A 16,049-nucleotide genomic window follows, 5' to 3' on the forward strand; every position below is an offset into this window, starting at 1 on the left:
TGGACATGGTCTAATATTTGTGTGATTTTGCCATCCTAACTATAACGCAGAACAACCATTTTATCATCTCAGTCTGCAGGATTACATAGCCACAATGCACCAAATATCTAGAAAATCACAAAATCCAAGAAACAAAGGATAGCAGAAGGGAAACTCGTGGACAGACACGGAACTGCATATTGCCCCTATATGCAAAAGATCCAAGATCAAGACCTAAATGCTAATAGTCTGACTGCTTTCTTATTTTACTGACAATATAAGGTTCAAAATTAATTTGGAGTGCCATAATCATAATCCTATTAGGCAGAATTCTTTTGCACAAAATCTATTTGCAAAAGGACAGGGTCCTGTTAGTCCTGTAGACTAACAAAGCTATTACAAATGCAGACTTCTGAAGAAAACAAACCTTCAAAGTGCATTTTTTTTGTAAGAAAGAGGTGTTACCTCAAACAAAGTGGGAACAAGATATTAACAATACAGCTGACTTCCAATAATCGACGTCATTTATACATATCGACTGAAATGTAGAAATAATCCTCGAGAAAGATGTTTGCAGAGATAATTCATGCAGCATGATGTTAAATTGCTCCTCTGAAGATGCGGTAAATTAAACTGAAAAACTAAGCCCTTGTTTGCTATGTAAGTCATCAACTGAACAATCAACCTCACAGAATATTAGAGACTTTGTTTTGCCGGGGAAAACAAAAGTCATGTTACCATGGAAACAATGAGATGGTGAAAGAAACGTACTGCTCTGAACAACTATTACTGAATTATTTTTACATTCTGACCAAGCTGTGCTGAAGACAACAGTGATACTGGCTACCAGGACCTGCTGCTGAGTTTGCAGTCAGTTACCAATTCATCTCAGTGACAGATATGAGGACATGATGTTCTCTAAAAATGCTGGATTTAATAGAAATTTAAAAGTTTGATAGAATAATGAAGAAGAAACTTGCAGATGTAAGAAAATTAGTAAATGATCTTAATGTTTATTTTTGCACAGTGGGCTATGATTTGGGATTCTGCCAGAAAGGCTGGTGAAACCATACTCGCCAATAATTTTCAAAAAAAAACTGGAAATATGTGTGCGAAGGCTAGCTGAAATGGGCAGGGGAATTGGAATAGTTCGGACATGTTGGTCCTTAGCCTCCTCTTGTGTCAAGATGACGCCACCCTCAGAGTGGAGGAGCAACACCTTATATTCTATTTGGGTAGCCTCCAACCTTATAGCATGAATATTGATTTTTCCTTCTGGTAAACAAGTCCCCCTGCCCTTCCTTATTCTCCACTCTGACACTTTGCCTCTTCTCACTTGACTATCACTTTGCCCTGAGTCCCCTCCTCCTTCCCTTTCTCCGATGGTCCACTCTCCTATCAGGTTCCTTCATCTCCAGCCCTTGACCATTCTCACCCAACTGGCTCCACTTATCACCGTCTAGCGAGCCTCCTTCTCCTCCCCCCAACCTTTTATTCTGGCACCTTCCCCCTTCCTTCTCAGTCCTGAAGAAGGGTCTTAGCCTGAAAGGTCAACTGTTTATTCATTTTCATCGATGCTGCCTGGCCTGCTGAATTCCTTTAGCACTTTGTGTGTGTTCCTTTGGATTACCAGTATCTGCAGAATTTCTCATGTTTATGAATTGGAGTAATTGGATGGGTTTCTTATTGAGCCAGCAGAAGCATGATTGGCTGAATGGCCTCTCTTGTATATGATTCAGTGAACTAATACCACCCTACTAAACCCTTTGTTTTAAAATGCATTTTTGTTCAGTCACTTCTTGCAATTATATGACTGGGGTCCAGGAGAGCTGCAAAAAGACAGTGAGCTGGCTGTATTGCTGAGAGCAAAATATTCAAAGATTCGGTGCTAGAAAATTCACACTTTGAATTCCCTGCACAATGAATGTAACATGGAAGGGGGGGACATACAGTGTAACTGATGATGGGCTATCAAATCTGGTTGAAAAAATTCCTCATAAGCTTCTACCCCTGTCCTCCTTCTTTCCTCCAAGAGCCTTGGCAAACCATGTTTTAATACACATCTCCCATATCCAGTAGATCAAAAGCATTCACAGAAAAATGATGCAATATCTTAATATCCTTATAACTTTTTTGCCTGGGTTTCTGTCAGCAGTATGAAACATCAACAATCAATTCCCAGATACTTCAAGGCAATTTAAGAAGTTAAGGAACCCAGTCAAAAAGCAGTGTTTCATTAAAAGAGCAGTGGTGGGGAGGGAGGTACTAGCGAAATGATAAGGAGAAATGTGGCTGCTGTTTGTGAGGAAATGGGTAACTATGCAAGTATACCTGAAGTCAGAACAATTTTATTTCTGTCCACCCGCCGTCCAAAGAAGTCTCGTTCAGTCTGAAAAATAAAATGTTTTAAAACATGTGAGTAAATAAGCATATACAAATGTGAATAAGAGGCACAAATTAGTTTGCCAACACCTCTGCTGAAAGCTGATTGCTTTTACTGACAATTATGTCCTTGGCCTCAGCTGCATGATGAGAGTTCCTCTTTACACATCTGATTGCACTTGTTACTTGAAAGCTACACTCCATGGTCCTCCAAGGGTTACAAATGTCAACGGAGAGGGGAAAACAACAGGAGCAGTGTTTCACTGTGGGTATACTGCACAGAAACTTTGCTGAGATAGTGTAGATTGAGAATCAAGTGAAAGTATACAAGCAAGATGTATACTAGGAATGATGGAGTATAGCTAGGAGTGGGCAGTGACTTGTTTACACTGAAGTCATCATTAGTTGAGGCACAGGGGATTGTGCAGATGATGGAAAACACACACACACACACACACACAGTATTACCACTAGTGTATTAATGGTCCTGCATCACTTAAATGCTTGAATACAGTATTTGCTCTGAGACACTTGCAAAAAGGGAGAAAATCTAAAGCTAGGGTTCCCAACCTAAGATCCACAGACCCCTTGCTTGATGGTATTGGTCCATGGCATTAAAAAGGTTGGAACCCCTGATCTAAAGTAGTCACTGAGATTCTCATGTCACATTACCATGAGTTCAAGAGGAATACTGTAAATGAAAAATCTTGTTTAAAACACATGCACCTTTACAATAACTTACATTTTGTAACTGCTATAATATTAAATGTTCCAAAACAAAAAATTATAAAGTGAAGCCAGATTCTCAATTTTGTTGTAAAAATGGTTAACCTGGGAGCCCAGGCACAGGGTCAGAGGATGGTAAAGAAGGGAAAGATTGGAAGCAGCTTCCTTATTAAAGTCACCAAAGACAGAGTATGAAGATAGAAAACAGAGAGCTAACTCTTTTGTGGGATACCACTTAAAATATTAAATAAGTCTTTTAAAAATAATGGTTAGTATTGAAACAATGAGAATGAAATATAGTTTACTATGATGAGACAACAGAGTAACTGGAAAGGGGAGAGGAACTCCAGTAATCTAAGCATCTATTCCTTGCCCTTGACAGGTAGCGCAGCCTCCTGGGTAAAACTCACTGCCAGGGTCCTCTGCACCAACATGCTGATATCCTGCTCAGCAAGTTGCAGCTTGCTTAAATTAGTTGTTTATTTCCAGTCAAGCACATCAGCCAGCTATGAAATATCCCAGAACAGGCTTTAATCACAGGAACTGCAGAGTTGTAGCAGAACATGGAGTAAATATTCTCAACAGAGATGTGGAATTATGAAGCTGATCTTTTGACTTGTTTTCCCAGATGCGATTATCTATAAGATTTATTTTTCCCCCATGTATCATCAAATATCCCTAGTTAAGACTATCATATGAGCTTTCTTCGTCATCTATCTTCAAAAGGATTTAGGTATGTTCATAATATTACTAATAAAATCAAATTATTATGAAATTCAAGTGAAAGTTAAAAGGGTTAATTTTTTACGTGAAACTATGGGTAAGCTCAGTTACTTATTCACTGGTCTCAGCAGGTCAGGCAGCATCCATGGAAGAAGAGTACAGTAGTCATTTCAGGCCAAGGCTCTTCAGTCCTGTCGAAGGGTCTTGGCCTGAAGTGTCGATTGTACCCTTTTCCATAGATGCTGCCTGACCTCCTGAGTCCCTCCAGCATTTTGTGTGTGTTGTTTGGATCTCCAGCATCTGCAGATTTTTTTTTTGTTTATTTATTTCCAGGATCCCTTCCAATTCAACTTCAATTAATTTTGTTGAATTAATTTCAAAATAATATAATTAACTGAAGTAAAACAATTCCATTCTAAATGAAACAATGTGGAGGAACAGCGTGGAAGCTAATGATGATCAACCCTATTCTTGCTCCTGAAAAGAGTCAAGTCAATGGATTCAGAGACAGACTTAACAGAATCTGAAAATCCTAGTAGTCAGGTACCTTGTATCCAAGTCTGTATGAAGTCAGGTCTAATAAAATTTGAAAGGTTCTTGGGCTGTTTCGATTTCAATAGACAGAATTTATAAAAAGTGACAATGAAGCTGTAAAACTCACACTGCTTATTAATTCTCTTCAGGGAACAAAACTACTGTCTTTTGCAGGAGTGGCTGACTGCAATTGATTCTTAATGTCCTCTCAAGCCTACAACATCAGGGTATTAACCCAGAATAAACAGGGACTGGGACAGGTCGAGGTCTAATCCCTTCTCAAGGCCAACAGGGATGATTAGGACACTGGTGAGACCAACATGCTGCAAAAGATTATAAAAGAACTCTTCTTCCAGCACCAGATTGCAATTATTTTATAAATAACCCATCATCTTCATGATACTATTTAAACAGTAGAAACTCTGGGAATGCCATTAATTTAAATAGGCAAGTAGCACTGATTTACTGGGACGTACCCACCATGTATACAAAGCAATTCACAAAAAATAAGTGAATAGGTCAAAACACAACTGAGGCCATAGAAGACTGTGCTGTAGTAAGTGGCCGTAGCTGTTCTACACTCATGAACAATGAACACTGCGTCTTTAATCACATAGTAAATATTTTGCCCCAAAATACTCCAACACCATTTGCCAAAAATAAGACGGAGAAACCCCTCTTAAAAGCGATGGAGAGAATGGACACATAATTGAGACCACCCCTGCTGTTCAGTAATGCTTTACATTTTCAGAGGTACAAGACCATAAACACACAGGAGCAGAATTAGTCCACTTGGCTCATAGAGTCTGCTCCACTATTCCCATTATGGCTGATTTATTATCCCTCTCAGCTCCAATCTCCTTCCTTCTCCCAGCAACATTTGAAACCCTGACTAACCAAGGACTTAACTTCTGCTTTAAATATATTCAGTGATTTGGCCTCCACAGCTGTCTGTGGCAATGAATTCCACAGATGCACTACCCTCTGGCTGAAGAAATTCCTTATCATCCCTGTTCTAAATAGATGTCCCTCTATTCTGAGGCTGTGCTCTCTGATCCTAGACTCATGGACTATAAGAAAATTCCTCTCCACATCCACACTATCTAGGCCTTTCAATATTTGAAATGTTTCATTGAGATATCCTCTTTTCCCTCTAAACTCCAGTGTGTACAGGCCCAGACCCATCAAACGCTTCTCATACATTAAAATTTTCATTCCTCTTGAACCTTCTCTGGGCTGGCACATCATTTCTTAGATAAGAGGCCAAAAATTGCTCACAACACTCCAAGCACAAACTGACAAATACCTTATAAAGCTTCAGCATCACATCTCTGCTCTTATACTCTATTCCTCACAAAATGAATGTTAACATTGCACTTGCCTTCCTTACCACTGACTCAACTTGTAAGTTAATCTTTAGGGAATCCTGCATGAAGACTCCCAAAGTCCCTTTGCACCTGTCTTTCAAATTTTCTCCCCAGTTAGAAAATGTTCTCTGCCTTTATTCCTTTCATCAAAGTGCATGACCATACACTTCCCAACACTAAATTCCACCTGCCACTTCTTTACCCATTCTCCTAAGAAGTCCTTCTGCACTCCCTGCTTTCAATTTCACCCTTAACCTATGACCTTTAGTTCTAGTGTCATCCAACCTCAGTGGAAAAAGCCTGCTTATATCTACCCTATCTTCGCCTGTCTGTCTAGGTACCATATCCGATGCGGATGTTGGTGACCATGGTATTCCATACAAATCTATCCCTCGTTCTTTGGATGACTTCCATTTCCTTGATGTGTAGCCACCTGGCTAGCCTTTTGATGTAAAGTCGAGGTCTTCCTCTAGGTTTGCTCCCCTCGATCTTTCCAGTGAGTAGGAGTTTTTCTAGTTCATCTTTCCACACGATGTGTCCTAGGAATCTGAGTTGTCTTTCTCTTATTGTTTCTAGGAGTGATCTAACTGCTTGGGCTGTTCTGAGAACTTCTTCATTTGATGTGTGTGCGGTCCATGATATTTTTAACATTCTCCTGTACAATTCAGCTGCTTCTAGTCTCTTTTCCATTGCTGGGGAAATGGTCCAGCATTCACTTCCATAAGTCAAGATAGAATAAATGTAGTACTGCAGTATTCTGTTTTTAGTGTACATGCTCGTCTTTCTGTCTGCTAATATTATCATTTCTGGAAATGGCCATCTCCAGAAAGACAAACATTCCATAATCTGTGATCAAGATTGGAAATACAAACATCAAACAAGTCAACAAATTCAGATATCTTGGCAGCCAAATAACAAGTGATGCAGGTGCGACACAGATATCAAATATAGAATAGCAATGGCGAAAGAAGCTTTCCACAAAATGAAGACCATATCAACAGACAGAAAGACGAGCATGTACACTAAAAACAGAATACTGCAGTGCTACATTTATTCTATCCTGACCCTATCTAAAACCCTCAATTTTGTATTCTTCAATCAAATCTCCCCTGATTCTCCTATACTACCATTCAACCTGTCCCTATAACTCAGGTCCTCAAGATCTGGAAGTATCCTTGCAAATTTTCTCTGTACTCTTTCAATCTCAACCAGAGCTTATAACATACAGCACTGTACAGGCCCTTTGGCTCATGATGTTGTGTCAACCTTTTAATCTCCTCCAAGAGCAATTTACCTCTTTCCTCACATATAACCATCCCATTTTTCTATCATCCACATGCTAATCTAAGAGTTTCTTATATGTCCCTGATGTATCTGCCTCTACCACCAACCCGAGCAGGGAATTCCATGCACCCATTGCTCTGTGTAAAAACCTTACCTCTGACACTCTTCTTCAATCTCCATCATATGCACCCTCATATTAACCATTTCCATCCTAGGAAAAAGTCTCTGGCTGTCCACTCGATCTATGTCTCTTAGCATCTTGCACACCTCTATCAAGTTATCACTCATACTCCTTTGCCCTAAAGTGAAAAGCCCTAGCCTGCTCAATGTCTCCTCATAAGACGTGCTCTCTAATCCAGGCAGCACCCTGGTAAATCCCCACTGGACCCTTTCTAAGAGTTTCACGTCCTTCCTATAATGAAGCAATGTCTTATTGATATCTTCCTTTTAGGTGGGTGACCAGAATACTCCAAATTAAGCCTCACTAATATCTCATACAACTTCAACTTAACATCCCAACTTCACAACTTGGATTTATGAAAGCCAATGTGCCAAAAGCTCTCTTTATGACCACATTGACCTGTGAAATCACCTTCAAGGAATTATGGAACTGTATTCTCAGATCCATCTAACACACTCCTTATTGCCTTATCATGCATTCTGTAAGTTCTACTTTGGTTGGTCCTCCCAAAGACAACACCTCACTCTTGTCTGTTTTCCATCAAGGAACATCAAGTTCCTTGGGGTACAGATCTCGGGCAATCTCACCTGGTCCAGGAACACAACTGGGATTATGAAACGAGCCCAGCAGAGATTGCACTTTTTGAGGAAGCTTAAACAGGCATCACTCTCCACTAACATCTTAACTACATTCAACAGAGGAGTGGTTGAGAGTGTACTGACCTTTTGCATCACAACCTGGTACTCCAGCTGCAGTGCTGCTGACAAAAAAGCCTTGCAGAGGGTGGTTAGGGGAGCAGAGAAGGTTATTGGGGTCTCCCTACCTTCTGTCCATGACCTCTTTCAGAGTCGATGCCTCCAGAAGACACGCTACATCATTAAAGACCCCTCACACCCTCTCCATGAACTGTTTGTTCTTCTGCCATCAGGTAAACGTTACAGGAGCATCAAAACTAAAACCACAAGGCTACTAAACAGCTTCCTCCCACAGGCAGTCAGACTGCTAAATAGCTGCTCTACCTGACTCTGCTTTGGACACTTTTAACTTGCACTGGACACTTATAACTTGTTTTTAACTGACATGTGGCTGTTGTATTTTACTATTTATTGTTATGTTTATTATTTAGTGTTGCATTTGTTATGTTATGATTGCACTGCTCCTGGAAAACACTGTCTCATTCTGCCCTGCAGAGCTGATGTCCAGTTAGAATGACAATAAAGTTTTTGAATCTTGAAATTCCATATGCCATTTTTCCAGCTGGTCCAAATCCCACTGCAAGATTTGAAAACCATCCACTATGCTCCCAATCTTGGTGTCATCCGCAAGTTTGCTAATCCAATTTACCACATTATCATCCAGACTGTTGATATGAATGACATACAATAACAGACCCATCACTGACCCGAGGCACACCACCAGTCAGACAGCCAACTATCTACTATCACGTGGCCTCTCCCATGAATCCAACGCTGAAATCAGTTTACTGCTTCATCCTGAATAACAAGCAACTGAACCTTTATGACCAGCTTCCAAGGCAGGACTGTGCCATGGTACTGCTACACAGAGGCCAGATTGGGTAGGAAGCTATGTTCTACTGTAACACGCTGAAGGATTCACTGCTAAGGCTAATGTAATGACTTCTATGTAATGTTCCACTGTTTCTCTGTAGCAGTGATGTTTGGGTTATGGCTAGAGATAACGGGACTTTGGAATTCAGTGGCTGTCCAATGGGAGAAATGTTGTGTTTTTGTGTGTCTGAGAGATGGGTTTTTCACGGTCTTTTGTTGAGGAGAGATGAAGAGGGAAGATACGTGTGGAGAGAGCTGGTAGACCACCGGACGGAGTGGACTGGGATCTGAGGGTCCGAAGGTCGGTGACGTTCGGAGGAGATTGATGGTGGAAGAATGACTATTGAGTGAGCTCCAACGTAATTTTGATTTTGACTTGGGCCCTTTCTTTGTTTTGTTAATTTTGATTACTAACCCTATATTCAGATTAAGATTCGTAAAGTCTATCATTTAATTGCATATGGTGTACTGTCTGATATTTTGTGTTGTGGGTGCGTAACTGGGGGTACATTACACAGCATCCACATAAGCGTGATTACCTAGCTTGACTGATTCCCCTAGATGCACGCGAGCTGGGCGAGCCTGAGGGTTACACTTCCTTAAAGATGATTAAATAAAATCTTAATCCACTTTTTTCATGGGTTGCTGATATCATCTCATTTACTCCAGTTTCATCTCGTTGAATTTAAATTGCGTAGCCATCATGGTGACTTTAGATTTAATCACTAGAATAAGCTTTGGATTAATAGTTCAGTAACACATGCATTATGCTTGTATGACCCCAATAACTGCTGAAACGAAGAAATACAGACAGAGGAGTCAAGCAATCAGGATTTCTGTTCCTGACTGAAAAGTTCACGGCTATAAAATTAAACCATCATGAGGCTCAGGTACAATGGCTCTCCATCAAACAGCTGGCACTCCAACATCTGTCGAAGGCGAATAAGAATAAGCACATAAGTGATGTATAAGAGCTCGAGTCTGAATTGAATCTTATGGAGAGAAGGGAGAATTTCACCCTTCAGGGGTCTGAGAAACATCAAGAAAACTAGATCTTTTGCGTAAAATCTGTCATGTTCATAACAGAGAAGGTAGAACAAATATGGATGAGGGGGAAGGTGGGTGGTAGGGTCTAAATTGGGAGGGTGATGAGAGAATTTAGGACATATGAGGGACGGGTGATTGTATGGGTGGCAATGTATGTCTTAAGGAGAATGGGAGAAGGGGAGTGGGGAATTAGAGATCATAAGGGGACGGATGAAAGAATGAGGGCTAGGCAAAGGAAGTGATAGAGGAAATGAGGTTATGAAGTGAAAAGTTTATGATTGAGGGGGAAACAGTAGGAGGGATAAGTTGAGGAGAGAAAGGGGAAATGGGAGGATTATGAAGGGGTAAAGGAAGAGAAAGAGTGAATGAGTTGGATGAAGAATACATTCTCCCCGTGACTGCATAGGTTTCCTCTGAGTGCTCTGGTTTCCTCCCATGTGCCAAAGATATCTGAGTTAGGGATAGGAAGTTGTGGGCATGCTATGCTGGCACCAGAAGTGTGGCACTACTTTTGGATTGCTTAGCACAATCCTGACATCGCTGTCGATCAACTAGAGCTCAAGAAAACCAGCTACAATCTGCACAAAGCTATCAAGGCCGAGAAACAACAATATAGAGAGAAGATTGAGTCAAGATTCACACATGACTTGTGGCAAAGGCTGCATACCATCGCAGACTTCAAAGCCAAACTTTGTGGTGCCGCCAACATCGCAGCCTCTCTCCCAGATGAGCTCAATCACTTTTATGCTCAGTTCGATGTCGCTAACTCAGAGCCTCCGAGGAAAACCATCGCTACAACCTGCAACCCGGTCGTCTCGGAGGCTGAGGTACGCAGATGTTTCCAATGAGTGGACAGTCGCAAGGCTATGGGACCGGACAGCATCCCAGGGTGAGTACTCAGGATGTGCACAGCACAACTGGCAGGTATGTTTACTGATATTTTTAATCTCTCCCTCTCCCAGTGTAGAGTGCCCTCCTACTTCAAATTATCCACCATTGTCTCTGAACCAAAGAAGACCAAGGTTACATGCCTGAATGACTGGCGTCCTGTTGCACTCACCTCAATAATAAGCAAATGTTTTGAGAGGCTGATCAAGGCTTGCTAGCACCCAAATTGGACCACCTACAATTTACCCACCGACGCAACTGATTTACAGATTACGCAATAGTCACTGCTCTCCATACGGTCCTTACACATCTGGAGAAGAAGGATGCTTATGTGAGAATGCTGTTCTCGAACTACTGTTCAGCATTCAACAGCATAGTTCCAAACAGGCTTGACAAGAAGCTCAGAGACCTCGGCCTTGACCCTGCCTTGTGCAGCTGGATCCTGGACTTCCTGTCAGATCGCCAGCAGGTTGTAAGATGAGCTCCCTCACCTCCAACCCTCTGATTCTCAATACAGAAGCTCCTCAGGGCTGTGTACTGAGTCCCCTCCTTTACTCCCTGTATACCCATGACTGTATCACCACCCACAGCTCCAATCTGCTAATTAAATTTGCTGACGACACTACATTGATTGGCCTAATCTCAAACATTAACGAGGTGGCCTACAGGGAAGAAATCATCTCTCTGACACAGTGGTGTCAAGAAAACAACCTCTCCCTCAATGTCGCAAAAACAAAGGAATTGGTTGTGGATTACAGGAGGAACGGAGATGAGCTAAACCCTATTGACATCAATGGATCTGGGGATGAGAGGGTAAACAGCTTCATGTTCTTTGGCATCCACATCACTGAGGACCTCATGTGGTCTGTACACTCCAGCTGTGTGGTGATAAAGGCACAACAGCGCCTCTTTCACCTCAGATGGCTGAGGAAGTTTGGTATGGGCCCCCAAATCCTAAGAACTTTCTGCATTACTGCCTGGTATGGGAACTGTACCTCCCTTAATTGCAGGGCTATGCAGAGAGTGGTAGAGACAGCCCAGCGCATCTATAGTTGTGAACTTCACATGATTCAGGACATTTACAAGGATGGGTGTGTAAAAAGGATCATTGGGGACCCAAGCCATCCTAACCACAATCTATTCCAGCTGCTACCATCTGGGAAGTGGTACCACAGCATAAAAGCCAGGACCAGCAGGCTCCGGGACAGCTTCTTCCACCAGACCATCAGACTGATGAACTCACGCTGATTTGAGTATTTCTATAGTACATTTACTGATCTATTTATTAAAAATTATTATAAATTACTATGATTGCACATTGAACATTTAGATGGAGACGTAATTTAAAGATTTTTACTCATGTGAAGGATGTAAGAAATAAAGTCAATTCAATTCAATTGCTGATTTGATTTGACACAAACAAAACAGTTTGATGTAGATTTGACAAATCAAGCTAATCGTTATCTTTAAAGATCCCAAGGGAATCTAGAATTAGGAGTTATTGATTGAAAACAAGGGGATATCAATTTAAAGTTGAGGTGAGACAAACTTCTTCTCTCAAATAGTTGGAAGTCTCTTCCTCATAGGAGGAAGAAGCAGTTTTCCAACATTATTAAAGCAAAAGTAGATGTATATATGATAGGCAAGGGGATGAAAGATTACCACGGGTAAATGGCAATGAGTCATTACAGTCAGATTAGCAATGATCTTATTAAATGGTAAGGCAGATATGAGGAGCCAAGGGGCTGATACTTACCCCTAATTTATATACACGAGAAATTCTGCAGATGCTAGAAATCCAAAGCAACACACACACGGACACACAAAATGCTGAAGGAACTCAGCAGGTCAGGCAGCATCCATGAAAATGAACAGTCGATGTTTTGGGCCGAGGCCCTTCTCCAGGACTGGAAAGGAAGGGGGAAGATGCCAGAATAAAAAGATGGGAGGAGGGGAATGAGCTGGAAGGTGATAGGTGAAACTAGGTGGGGAGGAAAGATAAAGGGCTGGAGAGGAAGGAATCTAATTGGAGAGGAGAGTGGACCATAGCAGAAAAGGGGGCAGGAAGGTCACCAGGGCAGGTGAGATGAGGTAAGAGACGAGAGTGGTGAATAGAAGAAGAGAGGAGGGGAATGGATTTTTTAAAAATATAAATACACCAGAAGGAGAGATCAATATTTATGCCATCAGGTCAGAGACTCCCCAGATGTTGCTGTTCATCCACCTTCAGGGCGCCCTCATTGTGGCACAAGAGGAGACCACAGATAAACATGTCAGAACAGGAAAGGGAAAGGGAAGCTACATAAACTTGAGGGAGAAATGATTATAAGGTCATACTGAGAGAGCATTAAAACTGAATAAATAGCTGAGGTGGATTTCTTCTTGCTTATTGATTTTGAAGATATAGATGTCGCTGGCAAGGTCAGCATTCATTGTCTATCATTATTATCACCCTTGAGATGATAATAAGCCACATTGTCGAATCACTGCATCCTTCTGGTGAAGATAATACTATCTGTTGGTGGGGAAGGACTTCTAGGACTAAGCTGGTCGGGTTGATGTGACTTTTGGGAGGGGAGCATACAGATGGTGGTATTCTTCTCCTGCTCTTGTCCTTGTTGTTAGAAATAACAGGTGTGGGTGTTGCCGTCTGGATAGGCTGGAGCCTGGGTGATTAGTGCAATGCAATTCATTGATGTTACACAGTGCAGCCACTAAGTACTTGTGATGAAGTGAGCCAATATTTAGGGACGCTGATAGGTGTCAAACAAGTTTGATTGTAGTGCAGTTCCTTGAACTTGTTGGAAGTGCATTCATCCAAACAAGTGGAAACTATGAGTACCTTTGGACGGGTGAAAGGCTTCACGTTTATAGGAGGTGAATCCAGTGCCAAAGACTCTGCCTCTCACCAGACTATCTATGTGGGTGATCCTGTTGAATTTCTGGTCAGTGTTTTCCAGGAAAAGGAAGTACATGATAAGAACATTCTTTCAACTTAGATTTAAGTAACACCTTAAAGGCAGCAAAACATTCTGGGATGATCTTCAGCAACAAGACAGAGCACAATTTGACCTTATGCTACATTGATGATATTAAGGCAGTTAACAGAACCAAGAGAATTCCAGATGTTTAGACCTAGACAGTTGAAATCATAGCAACTAATAGTCTACGAATGAACATTAGTAAAATGCAAGCAATTAGAATTGGAAGAGTGAGACATCTATATTGTAAAGTTAGAGAAGGTAAGATTTAACATTTCAGTTACATTTTCCATTTCAGAATTATTATTGACAAACTTTACCTCTTCTTTCACTGTTACAGACTTGAGAACATTTTCTAGTCTTTGTTCATGGTTTTTCACACAAGGCTTCAAACTTTTCTTGTTTTCTGTTGGCTTATTGTTGACTTCTGTAGCTTCCTGAAAACAGGAAAATCAAACAATAACTCCTCAGGATCAAGTAACATTTTCAAAATCCAATCCCCACAAAGGCTTCCCCAGTTCATTTCGTTTATGTAGCAATACAATGCAGAGTAGGCCATTCTGGCCCCTTGAGTCACGTCACCCCAGCAACCTATGACAAAACCATTAACCCTAACCTAATCACAGGACAATTACCAATTAACCTACACGCACATCTTTGGACTGGGGGGTAGGGGAACCGGAGGATCCGGAGAAAATCCACGCATTCGACGGGGAGGATGTAGAGAGGCTGCTTACAGAACAGTACCAGAACTGAACTCCAAACTCTCGAACACACGAAACTGTAACAGCATTGTGCTAACCCCTACACTACCATGGCCCCAGTGTTCGAGAGTGATCAAAAATTAACAGGACTGACGAAAATGATGAATGGCAGTAGACATACCAATATGGTTGGAAATTGGGAAAAATTTGGCAGAATCTGCTAAAGCAACAAGAAAAGCTGGGCACTGAACCGAAGGAGATAAGACTGGTAATAAAAGGCTCAGTGAAACCAAAAGATTGTATATCTAGAGGGAACTGGAGAGCTTCAGGTAGAGGTTCTACATAATATCTCATGACTTAAATAGCACTTGTAAATCGGCTGAATACAAAAGGAATAGCTGTAGACTGCTTGGTAGGGTTGGAAGAAGTTATTGATTGAGAGACGAGGCTTTCAAGAATGAAGATTTTAAATCTACGGCAGATGGCTATGGGCTAGTTTGGATAAACCAGAGGTTGAACAGAATAGAGGGTGGAAGGTTGTTGTAAAGCCTCCCAAATTACTGATTACAAAGGTGTAACGGAAAGGATGCAAGGTCAGAATTCAACAAGATGTCACACTGAACAGTCAGGCTTAACCCAAGGAGTCAATGATGATGGAACAGAGTTTGTCATGGCAACATGAATATTTAAAGTTCTGATCTTGTCAATGTTTAGTTGAAATTATGTAAGCACTTAAATTAGCCTGAGATGTGTGTGCATACTTTATTCATGTTGCAATGATGGCTAATTAATGTGATTTGTTTTTCCTATGTCACACAAACAAGAATTCTCCTGGGACATATTTCACTGTTGAACACTAAATCCACACTTTGTGGCTTCAGGTACAATTCTCTAAAGGCCTCATTAATCTGGCATGGTGTATCTTGAGAGAATTAGGTGCTGAATGGAAGGTTGACCCTTAAGCTGCCAAGTTATTGAAAGTTTTACAGTATCAGCACAACAGATGACAGCTTAATTTTTAAATATTTTCAATTGCTCTCTGCTGCATTCAGAGGTTCCCATCTGCTTCAAATGGATATTATTTATACCAGTGCTCCAGAAGATCAGGGTCTGCTGCCTCAACAATCATCACTTAGTAGCACTCAGATCTACTATGATGAAGCACTATGAGAGATTGGTCATGGCTAGAATTAACTCCTGGCTGAGCAAAGTCCTGGACCTGCTGCAATTTGCCTACTGCCACAATAGGCCTATAGCAGATAGAAACATAGAAAATAGGTGCAGGAGTAGGCCATTCGGCCCTTCAAGCCTGCACCGCCATTCAGTATGATCATGGCTGATCATCCAACTCAGAACCCTGTACCTGCTTTCTCTCCATACCCCCGATCCCTTTAGCCACAAGGGCCATATCTAACTTCCTCTTAAATATAGCCAATGAACCGGCCTCAACTGTTTCCTGTGGCAGAGAATTTCACAGATTCACCACTCGCTGTATGAAGAAGTTTTTCCTCATCTCAGTCCTAAAAGGCTTCCTCTTTATCCTTAAACTGTGACCCCTCGTTCTGGACTTGCCCAACATCGGAAACAATCTTCCTGCATCTAGCCTGTCCAATCCCTTTAGAATGTTATATGTTTCAATAAGATCCCCCCTCAATCTTCTAAATTCCAGTGAGTATAAGCCTAGT

The 16,049-nt window shown here is 41.4% G+C and overlaps 1 protein-coding gene across 1 annotated transcript in view; it reads right to left on the reverse strand.

Annotated features, from left to right (window-relative positions):
• Positions 1 to 16,049, reverse strand: part of chtf18 (CTF18, chromosome transmission fidelity factor 18 homolog (S. cerevisiae)) — a 93,120-nt gene that overhangs the window by 732 nt on the left and 76,339 nt on the right. Inside the window, exons 20-21 of the mRNA XM_059978662.1 lie at positions 13,981 to 14,097; positions 2,311 to 2,368 (exon numbers count right to left, since the gene is read on the reverse strand). Coding sequence (XP_059834645.1) covers positions 2,311 to 2,368; positions 13,981 to 14,097 — 175 coding nt within the window. The remainder of the gene's footprint in view (positions 1 to 2,310; positions 2,369 to 13,980; positions 14,098 to 16,049) is intronic.

The sequence above is a fragment of the Hypanus sabinus genome, chromosome 9 (genome assembly GCF_030144855.1).
Source record: "Hypanus sabinus isolate sHypSab1 chromosome 9, sHypSab1.hap1, whole genome shotgun sequence".
Classification (NCBI taxonomy): Eukaryota; Metazoa; Chordata; class Chondrichthyes; order Myliobatiformes; family Dasyatidae; genus Hypanus; species Hypanus sabinus.